General features: G+C 38.8%; 1 protein-coding gene across 3 annotated transcripts; it reads left to right on the plus strand.

The window, feature by feature from the left end:
* The first annotated feature begins 252 nt into the window (after window positions 1–252).
* LOC111339751 (telomere repeats-binding bouquet formation protein 1) lies at window positions 253–9747 on the plus strand. 3 transcript variants are annotated; one of them, XM_088744235.1, is made up of 13 exons: window positions 253–352; window positions 507–653; window positions 1580–1708; window positions 2118–2243; window positions 2945–3005; window positions 4927–5072; window positions 5705–5830; window positions 6496–6648; window positions 7436–7591; window positions 8016–8086; window positions 8382–8442; window positions 8877–8956; window positions 9098–9747. In XM_088744235.1, the coding sequence occupies exons 2-13, from the start codon at window positions 515–517 to the stop codon at window positions 9539–9541; spliced, it is 1692 nt and encodes a 563-aa protein (XP_088600361.1). In that variant the 5' UTR covers window positions 253–352; window positions 507–514; the 3' UTR covers window positions 9542–9747. The 3 variants fall into 3 exon arrangements, with proteins under 3 accessions (XP_088600361.1, XP_022802203.2, XP_088600370.1); XM_022946468.2 differs by having other exon boundaries at window positions 349–366; XM_088744244.1 differs by lacking the exon at window positions 253–352 and having other exon boundaries at window positions 381–653; window positions 8880–8956.
* Window positions 9748–12594: the final 2847 nt, after the last annotated feature.

Here is a 12594-nt window from a genome sequence, read left to right on the forward strand (position 1 = left end):
AGCGCTGACGCTTACATCTTGTTCGTTTTTGAGCAGAAAAGAAAACAAGATTTAGCTCAATTAAAAGTGCAAGAAAAACTCAACAAAGGCTAGATATCGCTTAATTAAGCTGGACTGCCATTACAATTTGGGCTTATTTCCCTGCCCCTACCCCTTACCCCAAAACAACCCTTGGTCACTCCGACTCGATTCCATTTTCTAAATCCCAATACGAACAATAATAACGTTTACCTTTTCTCACTTTTCGACCCACCCTCTCCTCAATCTTTACTTCATTTGCATAAACTCACGTTAGACCGCGGGAAACTGGCTTTGAGTGGGTTGGGCATCCATCTTGGATTTCCTCACGCGGGTAAGATTTAACAGGTTTTTACGTTCAGTTGTTACTTAAATCTGTTTTTCCTCTTTTAATTGCTGGATAAGTCGTCACTTCAATTTTGAAAATTCAGATTTTTTTCTGCCTGCAAAGTAATCCAGTCAAAGACGTATTATATTTTTCAATTTAGTTGCAGCAATGGACAGTGGCAGTAACTCTCCAGAAAAGGACATTGAAGATATGAAGCTCCTTGTGGAGTCCCTGGAATACCAGAAGGACGATTCGTCTCAACAGCAACAGGCTCTGAGAGCACTGGCTGTAATTCTGTCGCAGAATAGTAAGTCCGATCTCTGCTCCTGAAAAGAATTTCAAATCATAAGGCCTTACAGTCTTTACAGTTTACACATGCAGTTACGAGTCCGTGAGTAATTTGCTGGACCCATATCCAAAATAACATAATGGTGAATACCCTTTTTTTTTAAAAGAGACAACGTCTGGAAAGAGCCAAAGTCAAACTTGTTACCATTATTGTTTACATGAGTGAAAACCACGAGAAATTTCATGATTTTTGTACCGGGCAGGGAAGATTTTTTCGAGAAATTGAAAAGATCACTGGTACGTTACTATTAGATAGCGGTTTTTTCTTTTGATCGAGCGATTTGTAACCAAAACTCAAATATAAAAACGATTGACAAATCCAAGCTAGCATGGGCATGTAATAAATATAACGAGCCAACCTATGCTTGTAAGCAAGGTTATCTTATTTCATTCGCAACTACCGGAATGTAGTCAACGAAACATGTACATTACCATTGCTTATAATGACTCGTGAAGTCCTTTCGCCAAAGTTTTGTTACTGAAGAATAGCTGTTTGTCCAATCTAATAAGGGCTGATAGTTTCGAAAGAAACTGTTTGGGGCTGTTTTGGGCTTTTTCTTGTTTTTCTCGTTGCCATGTTCCCACCAATAACGTAGCTCCATTTTCTGCTTTTAAAAGCACACACAACCCACAATTCCTCTATTCGCTCCGACGAAGGGCTAACGCTCCAAACGTCAGCTTTTGTAATCGTTACGGTGGCCAATTTACCATTTCAACTTTGTTGATATACCCAATCTAATAAGGGATTTATAAATGAAGCTTTGGGGTAGGTTTTGATTTTCATACAGATCAAAAAATGACAGAGGAAAGTGGACAAGTTTTGTATGTTTACTGAAGGACCATATTTTAAAATCAAAACTTTGTGACATTTTTACATCTCTTCAGAAAGAGCTCAAGACTATTTTTGTTCATCAAATGGGATGAAATACGTTCTCAGTCTGTGTAAAACTTTGATGAGTCCCAGTGAAGTGCAGTCAGCTCTTTATACATTGGCCATGGCTGCAGAAGGAAATGGTGAGTTCATCATTAAATATCAAATAAAAAGAAATATTTTACCTTTAAAATGAATCAATTGCATCTAATTTTTGGTGCTAAGACCTGTCAGTCATGCATGCATCTCAAAATCAGATCATCTGTATGCTTGCATAAATAATATAAAGCCATGATAGCAAGCAGTTGTGCTTTGTGGTTCTTCCTGGTTTCACATTTCAGTTTTTATGATGGCTGAACCATGAAAGTAAAACAAAAGTCAATGTGTGGATACAACACTGCTGAAAACCTTGTTTATTTGCTTTTAAATTGATTGATTTATTTGTTTAGCAATTTTTTTTCTTGTTGTGACTATTTGTAGCAAATTGAATATTGCTATAAGTGGACTTCAGATGCTATATATGGTTTACATGCTGTAATGATATACTTGCAGATTTTTGCCAAAGAGTTTTGACAAGTAAGAGTGTTTTTGACATGTTGAGGTGTAATTTACAAGCAAAAAACTTGAAGGGTAGAATGACCTCAGCATTTCTAGTGGTGACAATTTGTACTAATAACTGTAAGTATCAACCCTTATTCTAGCAGTTGAAAATGACCTTTCTAACCCAGGGCCTGCTATTGGAAAAAAAAAAATTGTTTATGTGCTCTTTTGACACTTAATTGACGAGTAATGGTCCCCAGCTGTAAAATTTTAGTTGCCAATTTGAAAAGTTGCATCTGTATGTTCCTGTAAGTACAGTAGATTTGGCTTTATAACAATGTATAATGTATGAAATAACTCTTTGAAATTCTGTGGCCACCTTAAAAAGGAGACACAGTGATCACATATGCAGAATGTGTGTTAAAAGGTTGAGATCTTTGATGACAAGAGACCTTGTGTCTGTAATTATTTCTTTTTTCTAAAGATGGATATGAATCAAGACAATATGCCTGGGGGTACTTTTGAACTTGGGATGTTAAACTTTTAATTCAAAACCTATAAAAATCTATTTGCTAAGTGAGAATACCAGAACCTCTGAATTGGTCATCAGTGAAAAAAAAGTTGGTTCCATTGGTGCCAGTATTGGTTACAATCTTGAGCCTAGCTAACCCTAGCGTAATGGAAATATGTCATGAGAATTACTTAGGGGAGGCTTAGCTGTACTTCTCAAACAATGCATTTATTTTTCTGAACTCTGTCTGCAGCTGGTTCATTGCTTGTTTAGAAAGCAGGAAATGAATCGTGGAGGTCATTAGTCTTTTCTTGTTTATTTTACATAGGGAGAGGACAAAATCTTGCACGGGAAACAAAATGTTTACATAGTCTTTGTGATCTGTACAAGTAAGTTTCAGAGGCACATTCATTTCCAGCTCTCTGCCTATTTGTAGCAACTAATCTGCAGTAACGGTGGCATAGCCCAATATTTCATGGTGTGATTGATCAAACAGACTTGCACCCCCCTCTTAGCCAATCAGAATCAGAATTTTAATGAATTGCAAGGTAGTCTTTTGGGTTTTTAAAACTGATTATGTTAATTTTATGTTACTTCGTACATACTTATGATGCACGATCCTCGCAGTAGAGAGCGCTATTTATGCAATAGCGAAAATCAGACCTGAAAAAAATCAGGCCTGTACGGGATTCGAGCCACTGACCTCTGCGATACTAGTGCAGCGCTCTACCAATTGAGCTAACAAGCCAACTGGGAGCAGGCCGTTAAGTTGATTCGTAATAATAAATTGTATCTGATTTATCATCACGGGTTCATTACGAATCAACTTAATGGCCTGCTCCCAGTTCGCTTGTTAGCTCAATTGGTAGAGTGCTGCACTAGTATTGCAGAGGTCAGTGGTTTGAATCCCGTACAGGCCTGATTTTTTTCAGGTCTGATTTTCGCTATTGCATAAATAGCGCTCTCTACTGTGAGGATCATGCATCATACGTATCTAATACGGCAGTTCAAAATATATGAACTTCATATATTCATTTTATCTGATTTATCATCACTGGTTTAATACGAATCAACTTAACAGCCTGCTCCCAGTTGGCTTGTTAGGTCAATTGGTAGAGCGCTGCACTAGTATTGCAGAGGTCAGTGGTTCGAATCCTGTACAGGCCTGATTTTTTTCAGGTCTGATTTTCGCTATTGCATAAATAGCGCTCTCTACTGCGAGGATCGTGCATCGTACGTATCTAATACCGCAGTTCAAAGTATATGAACTTCATATATTCATTGTATTCATACATACTAATAAAAGTTTAGATGCTTATGTCTGATTTTGGAGATTTTTGTTTGAGCTTGGACAATTTTGTCAATCTTGATCAGTACTGTTCAATTTCTTAGGTTTCCATCTGATATTAGACACTTTTGCCCAATTTTTTGTGCTTGAGGGGATAGTTCCCATCATTTCTAGACAGTTTTATCATATTTCCATACTCCCCTGTAAAAGCAATGAGTGTTAGCCCACCAATAGAAAAATCATAATTTGGCAGAACTTCCAAAAAATAACTAAAGGTGCTAACTCTTTGAAGTCTCTGAAGACATAGAAAAGAGGTACAAGTTAAACAAAGAGAAGAGAAAAAGATACGTGGTGGTTTATGCTTTGTAATTCAATAGAGCCAAAATATAAAAATGTCTCTCAGAGGAGTCGTTTGTGGTACAGTTTTTAAAATTTTTTTTTTTTTGAGAACTAAACCAGTCTGCAGCAGCACTCTAACAAACCATGGCTCCCAAACCTTTTTCTTACCTTGCCTTAAAAAATTTTTCTCAACTTTGCCAAGCCTTCATGCAGGTCTTTGGCCCATGTATTAGCCGCTAACTTTGGATTATAAAACAAGGTGTTTAGTCAGTGTTTACTAGTAAATCTCCCTGAAGAAGTCTACAACGGGTAGAAGAAATGCATCGGAAAATAAAACAAGTTTTACAACTGACAACTGTTTTCAGAGTGCTGCCCACAAGTGTAATAAATATTTTTTAAATTTTGTTAAAAATTGTTAGAAAAATTGTTCTTTTAGTTGGTTAAAAGTCCGACAAAAAGTGTGAGAACTATTTTTTGAAAATTGTTTAGTAAATATAGAAAAGCTTATGGTACTATTTTACAAATCCACTTGTCAAGTAGCAAGTTATTTGGGTTAAACATTTTTTTTAAATGGATTTATGAATTTGGTTATTAAGTCATGGCAAGTCTATGGATTTGGGTTTACATCCCTATTCACCCCCCTCCTCACAGAAATTGATCTATGATTGCTTTCACACATGTAGAAGCTGTCTTCCAATACATCAGTTTTCAACCTCTGCTGGTAATGAAAGTGGTCAAAGGTGGTTTGATAACCTTGACAAAAACTCCCTTCAGCTATGGACTGCAGTGGTTGTTGCGTTATATTCTCTTCTACAAAACCCACAAAATGGTAAGTGGGAAAATTGAATTAGGTGGGTTAGGTCTGTTGTCAAGCCAAATGATGCATCCAGCCAAAGCTTTGGATAGGATGCTGGTCCATTGCAGGTTACTCACAGCTTTCCCTGACAGTTCACCTATACTCATTTTTACTCCTGGCTGGAGTGAGGTTCTGGGAGAGTATGGCTTGCCCAAAAACAAGGCAATGACCCAGCTTTGTCTTTAACCCAAAACTCTAGACCGAGGGTTCAGCCTAGCAACTGTTAAACCATCTTGTCTCCCCTTATCTTTTGATAGTGATGTTATATTCAATAGGCCATTTTACAGTTGTGTGCTTGGTTGCCAAGCCTTTGAATGGGAGTGAGGCTAGGGATGAGCTTGTTATGATACAAACCTTGCTGCCTTTCAAATGTAAATCACTTTGTTATCACGCTAACTAGATACAGGTCTCTATCACAACAAGGTCATCTTTAGCCTCACTCTGAATCAAAGGCTTGGCAACTAAGTACACAACTGTAAAATGGCCTGTTGTAGTGTTGTATCATGTAATGATACTTCAGGATGTTTTCTATCTCTGAGGAAGCAAAGTTTTTTGCTTTCTCACAAATGTGGGGACTGATTGTTATCTTATTTCCATTTTTTCAGCTCAAAATCAAAAACTGTGCTGTCGGCTGCTTCCAGCAATAGTGAACAAACTGCTCTTAGTAACTGAGCAGCATGAAATTCTTCAGCCAACTGTAAACCTTCTTGCTGCAATTGTTTCAGAGAATGGTAAGAATTAATTATTTTAAAATATTGTAATCATGAAGTTGTAGTGGCACCACTTCTCCCCTGCAGTATTTTATTTTTCTAGGCTCCAAACCAGACCTAAAGACATCATTTGGCAACCTAAAATAAGAAAATGGTTGCCATAAAAGGGAGAATCCGAGAAGGACATTTTGTGCAATTTTGCATATTTTTGCAAGTATCTCTCATTATTTTTAACTCTGACAATGAAAAGGTTACAGCCTGCCACATAACTGCTAGGGATTTCATTAACGTTTTCAGCAGGAGGGCTACTGGTTTTCACAGGCGGGCAAAACATGTTTGAACTGGACTTCTTTTTAGGATAAACTTTCCTCCAGATGGTCAAACCAGGTGGGCAAAACCGTCCTCACAACCGGTCAATTTGCCCGGTGCCCAGGCCCTCAATGAAATCCCTGAACTGCTTAACACAGGTTGCTAAATTGGCATCTTCTGCTGCAAATTTAGCTTCCAAATTACTTTTTGACTAGATGGCAGCAGTTTGGAACGCTGCTTTTGCGGAAAGCATTATGAGAGTTTCCAAACGAGGGCGATGAAGATGACTCTAGTGACACCTGACAATAATTAACAAGGGGCACTTTCTTACTTATTTTCTTTCAATAGTCTCAGAGTTTTCTCTACTTTTCACCCAGCTGAATGTCAATCTAAGGTGCGACTGCTTGGAGGCTTGCGTGCTCTGGTCATTCTACTAAAGCAGGTTGTGGACCTAAAAGAACATGCTGAACGAGATATATTGTTTATGGGGCGCATTATCAACACCTTAGGATCTGTCATAGCAGGACACGGTAAGCCAATATTTCTTGATTCTACAGTGCTGATGAATGCAGCAGAAGTCTCTCCGGCTCTACTGAAGTTTCAATATATATATCTTATTAACCAAGCGCGAGGGCCGTACTGGGAGAATATCGGCCCGAGGTCTTGACAGTACGGACCGAGCGCAGCGAGGTCCGTAAAAAAAAGACCGAGGGCCGATATTCTTCCTGTACGGTCCCGAGCAAGCTTGGTTAATAAGAGATTTATTATACGACTGAAGTTCAAAGGGACACAAGTGCGGTATCATTCGGGACCATTCGGGACAGTGCCCGGTCCAATACTTAGAGAACATTGACCGGCAATAGAGCATTTTGATTGGCTGATTTTAGTTATTGGCCCTCTGACTGCCCGAGTCGTGTAATAGAAGGTTAACACCAGACACAAGCACAGGTGCACATAGATACGCGGATATGCACAGCCGTACATGCTCATAGGCGGACAGGCGAATATGTGCAACTACTCGCGCATTTTTGCACAAGGGCAGATGTTCATTTGTGCTCTTGCACTTATGCGAACATGTGCGTGAGCACTTAAACAGACTTGCGCACATATGTAAATGTGCATACGCCTACATGCGCTCAGATTTACATACTTACATATCCAGACACCCACATACGTCTTGTAAAGAGCGTACATCAAGTGTGATAATAGATAACGGCAGAATAGTAAGCGATTATCTTTGAAAAACCTATGTCTTAATCCTGATGCTGTATGTTAGTCCATTTTCATTCTTCTCTAACCCGCATATAACCGTTTCAGTGATCTGTCAAGATAGTGCAGCAGACCTTGGTCTTGTGACTCTGCTGTTGAAATGTTTAGCTCTGATAACGCCAGCTACTCAGGTTGATGGTGCGGCTGCCAAGCAGTTCAAAACTAAGTGCATATTAGCACTGTCCATTTGCATCGATCAGAGTGGTAAGAGACTACGAATTCAGTTACACAGTATTAAAACATATTTAAATCGTGTCTACGTGTGCGTGTGTGTGACATCCACGAGGTGGCTCGTCTCGTTCACTGTTTCCAGGTCGAATTTAGATTTAAATTATCGTACGTACATTTTAATTGGGGATGAAGGAAAATTGCGAATCCCGAAGAAAACCTTCGCATCGAGGAGGAGAATCAACAGAAAAGTTAACTCACAAGTGACGGCAGGTTCACGATTAGTTTCAGTGCACTGGGAAGCAAGTGATCTTCATCGGCTGCATCCCTGCTCCTTACACGTTCTCTTTACAGAGGAAGTTTATACGCAGAAAACAAGCAGTAGGACCCACGTGTGTTTAGTTTAGAACTAACGAATAAAATGGAAGGAAAGTACTTGAATTGTTGATTTGCATTTCAGAGCGAAACCAACAGCAATTGAGAGACGGTGGAGGAGTAGCGGCTTTGATTGAGCTTCTGACAGAAGAACAGGTAGCTGAGCAGGACCAAAACAGCTTGGTCAATAAAGGATTTATGACTAAAGCATGAGTGACAGCATGATGGAGAGCAAACAAAACGTGAAATTCCCTGCGGAGAGATAGAGTTCATTAGGCCCTGCGCACCCTATCGGATAACCAATCAGAAGAGGGGATTTACCACCCGAAATGGTTACATTCCACGACATTTTTAGGCCACCAAGGTCGTACAGGACCCTGAATAAAATAATGACCGGAATTGTCTTCTCTTTACCATTGTCTCTGACAATTTTTTTGTTCATTATTTATAGTCGGAAGAGTTTAGAAGGGTGGCCATTTTTATTCTTCATGCTATCACTGGAAAATCGACAGGTATTTCTGCGAATACTTCTTATCTTGAAGTGTAGATATAGTCAGTAGTTAACGTGTAAATACTTTTGATCCAAGAGTGATGTTTTAAAAGCCTTTTGATCAATTGTTTATTTTATTTCTTGAATTAAGAAAGATCAGTGATAAAATTTGAGAAAGCTTGTGGTTGTTCATCGTGGTTAGGCACACAATAGAGTGTTGTCCTTGTCTCACGATCTAGTCACTTCCAATGTGCGATGTTGTGTTGGAAATTTAGCAGTGGCAGCAGATATGTCTTGATTTAAAGTCTTGTCTTTAAGATTTAATCCAGTGCAATAACTGTGAATTATGCATGATAGGCAGATTTTGTTAGGTGCTTTGTTTTCTTTTTTAGTTTCGGTCTGACCTTGCAAATAATAGAGAATGGTTAAATTCTTCGTTATTTTTTATAATGGTAGCAGAAGAAAAGTCACCTCAACCGGTAGGAGAGCAGTGCTGTCATAAGAGTACATGTCCTACGGAAAACCACTTAATCCAGGTAAATTTTGACTAGCCTTGTCTGTTATCTTTAAGGGAATGTGTGGCTTGGAAGAAGAAGCAAATCATCGGGCCAGTCACGACAGTTGTTTGATTTTGACTTAAATATCGCTAAACGAATAACTTCTCCTCCATGTTATAGTTTGTAGTTGGCCCCACAAAGGATGCTCAAACGCAAACCTGTTACTCTGCTACAGCTGCACAAAGCGATACCGACATTGGAGGTGATAGACCTTCTGATGAAATGTCACAAGGAAGTTTTCGAAGTCATATAACAAGTGCGTCTGGAAAGAGACGTTCTGTGACATCCACCAAGGTGTTGAAACCTTTTATAAGGTCGAAAACTACTCAGTGGAAAACGAAACACCCAGAGAAGACGATAAAAAGTAAACCAGACTCGAATTTTTTTACTCCAAGAACATCCAGGTCGGGAGAAGATTTGGAAAAGTGTGAGGCTTGTGAAACTGTTCTGAACAGCAGGAACTTTTTGAAAACATTAAGACGGTGTTCCAATCCTTGCTCGTTTCACCGTGGATTGGATCAGTGTTTGCGACGGATAATCAGTGACTTACAAAAGCAAAAATAACTAGTCACCCTTTCCACTCATCCTTGCTCGGTTATTCTTTTGCTTAGAACTATTTGAGCCCTACACATAGCTCTTTTGATTATCTATTTACTTATTCGTTGTTTTGTGCTCCGCTCAGACTCTACTGTAGAAGGCTGTAACAACCCACCTCCAGACTTTTTCCTATTCTCTGTATTAAATTGATCAAAGATCAAATTAAGTTTAAAGCTTGAAGAGCACAATTAGTCTTATCAATGAAGGATCTCCTCCATCAGTTATGGGAACGAATTAATGGCAGAAAAACCCATTTACTTCTTCGAACCCGGCAAAAACTTATTTTTGGTAGCGGTATTGCTAAAAGGAACGGAGCTACTTCTGTTAACCCGCATACGTTTTGGAAAGTTGAGAAAAGTACTTCTCAGTTTCTTTGCCGATGTAATTCACGAAGTTTTTTTTTTTTTTTGCGCGTAGTGTTTTACCTTTGAAATAAAGTGACAGGGCATTTCTTTAGTTGCGATACTCGAAAGCTAACGTCTTTTTTAAAAAGCGTAAGCGGAATTGTCCTTACAGTCCAAGGTGAACCAAGAGCGACGACAATTACCGATTCGGGAAGATGAGGTAATCTTTCTTTGTTATGTAAATTAGTTGATTAATGACGCACGATCGCAAATTTTATCGTTTGTGACTGCGACGTGGAATCAGTATTGTGAAGCTTTTCTTCGCATAAGTAGTTGAGTTTCCGTGGAGAGAGAAAATATTCTTTAAGAGAGATTTTCTGAGACGAAAAATGCGAATTATGATCCCATGGCTTTTTGTAACGAGTTGAGATCCAATGACTTTGGCTCTGTTTTTAAATCATCTTGTGTAAATGATGCGTACTCTCGCTTTAAGTACATTCTGCAGCAGTCTGTAGATAAGCATGCCCCTTTCATCACCAAGAAAATCAAAGGTCGTCTGTGTCCTTGGATGTCTAGTGAAGTCAAAAGTGAAATGAATTTGAGGGATCAACTACTCATCGTACATCATACGTATCTAATACCGCAGTTCAAAATATATAAACTTCATATATTCATTGCATCTCATTTATCACTTTCACGGGTTTATTACGAATCAACTTAACGGCCTGCTCCCAGTTGGCTTGTTAGCTCAATTGGTAGAGTGCTGCACTAGTATCCCAGAGGTCAGTGGTTCGAGTCCCGTACAGGCCTGATTTTTTTCAGGTCTGATTTTCGCTATTGCATAAAAAGCGCTCTCTACTGCGAGGATCGTACATCATACGTAACAGAAAGGCTCGTAGGTCAAATCATGAGATTGACTGGGTCATCTTACAAACGACAACGCAACAAAGTGAATAACCCAGTGAAAAAATGTAAGAGCAATTACCAGAAAGATCTATTGCAAGACAAAGCCTCTTCTCCAGATAAATTTTGGTCAGCAATCAAGAAGTTGTACCCAACAAAAATTACGACCGGCTCTGCGGCAGCTATAAATATAAACGGATCAAAAGTGTCAGACATTTCCTCCATTTCCCAAGGCTTTTGTGACTTTTTCCACTATAGCTGATGTTTTGAAGACTAAGAGTTTTCCGCTTCGCAATTTTATTTGGGGTAAGCCTCTTACTTTACGTGAAACCGCATCACTTTTTGTTTTTAATTCAGTCTCCGATGATGAAGTCTTCAGAGAGCTGAGAAATCTTAAGAGAAATAATTCGACCGGTCTGGATAATCTTCCCCCTGGAATGTTAAAGGATGCAGTTACTATTATAATAAACATAATAATATTTTACATGATAAACTTCTCCCTGCAGTCTGGTTCTGTACCGATGGAATGGAAAGCCGCCAAAGTTATACTTCTTTTCAAAAGCGGTTCCATGCTTGAGCTTGACAATTACAGGCCTATATATTTCTGTACTACCTAAGATCTTGGAAAGGATTGTATATAAACAGCTACTGTCACACCTCGAGAATAATGGTTTGCTGTCATCTTTCCAGTTCGGATTTCGATCCAAACGCTCAACTGAACTGGCAGTTACATATTTTACGGACATAATCAGGAAAGACGTTGACGATGGAAACATTCTGTGTGCTGTTTTTATCAATCTATCAAAAGCATTTGACACTGTTAGTCACTCGTGCCTTCTTAATAAGTTGCCATCTTACGGAATTAACAATAAAGAGCTTCACTGGTCTACTGACTATTTGTTTTCTCGAACGCAATCAGTCCGATTCAAAGGTGTTTTGTCAGATGCCAATCCAATATTTTCTGGTGTTCCACAGGGAAGTATATTGGGGCCGCTATTGTTCATGATCCATTTTAATGATGAGCATAGGCCTCTTCAGAAAACCTCAATCATCACCTATGAGGATGATACAGTAATTTTTACGGCTGCTAAAGATCTGGAATCCTTTCAAGAGCATCTCAGGGAAGATTGTCACAACTTGTCTTCTTGGTTTCATGATAATGAACTCGGTTGTCCTTAATCTGATAAAGGGTAAAACAGAGTGTATGATTTTTGTTACTGCCACGAGGCTTAATGCATTGAATGGAAGACAACTAGCTTTGTTTATAAATGGAACACTGATTAATACCACGTCATCCTATAAATACCTGGGTGTAATTTTGGATTCATCCTTAAATCTTGAATCACATTTTGACAAAATGTATAAAAGAGCAGCTGATAGATTTAATTTACTTAGGAGAATCCGACCTTTAATCGACAGGAGCAGTGCCGAGAAAATCTACAAAGCAATGATTCAACCTGTTTTTACATATTGTGGAACCCTGGGTCTCTCTTGGTCATGTTCCCGTAAGAGTCAAATCGAAAGCATTGAACGTCGAAGTCAGAAAGTTATTGGTGGAAATTATCAAGTCCAGATAGTGGAGAGTCTAATAAAGAGACAGTCCTGCCAGCTTGTATTTGACTGTCTTCAGGATAAAGTCTGTACCCCTTTTAAAGGATATTTCACCAAAATTGAACACAAAATTAACACTAGAAACAATGAATGTTCACTAAATCTTCCCAAAGTCAAATTAGAATTTGGACGGAGAAGTTTTGCCTTTCAAGGGGTTCTAAT

Source organism: Stylophora pistillata, chromosome 1 (genome assembly GCF_964205215.1).
Source record: "Stylophora pistillata chromosome 1, jaStyPist1.2, whole genome shotgun sequence".
In the NCBI taxonomy this organism is placed as follows: domain Eukaryota; kingdom Metazoa; phylum Cnidaria; class Anthozoa; order Scleractinia; family Pocilloporidae; genus Stylophora; species Stylophora pistillata.

Bases quoted from the DNA above. Each gene is read 5' to 3' on its own strand.
- LOC111339751 (XM_088744235.1), top strand. From the start codon at position 515: ATGGACAGTGGCAGTAACTCTCCAGAAAAGGACATTGAAGATATGAAG. The intron at 2,244-2,944 runs GTAAGTATCAAC...TATTTTACATAG, and splicing joins GACAATTTGTACTAATAACT to GGAGAGGACAAAATCTTGCA. The intron at 3,006-4,926 runs GTAAGTTTCAGA...TCACACATGTAG, and splicing joins AGTCTTTGTGATCTGTACAA to AAGCTGTCTTCCAATACATC.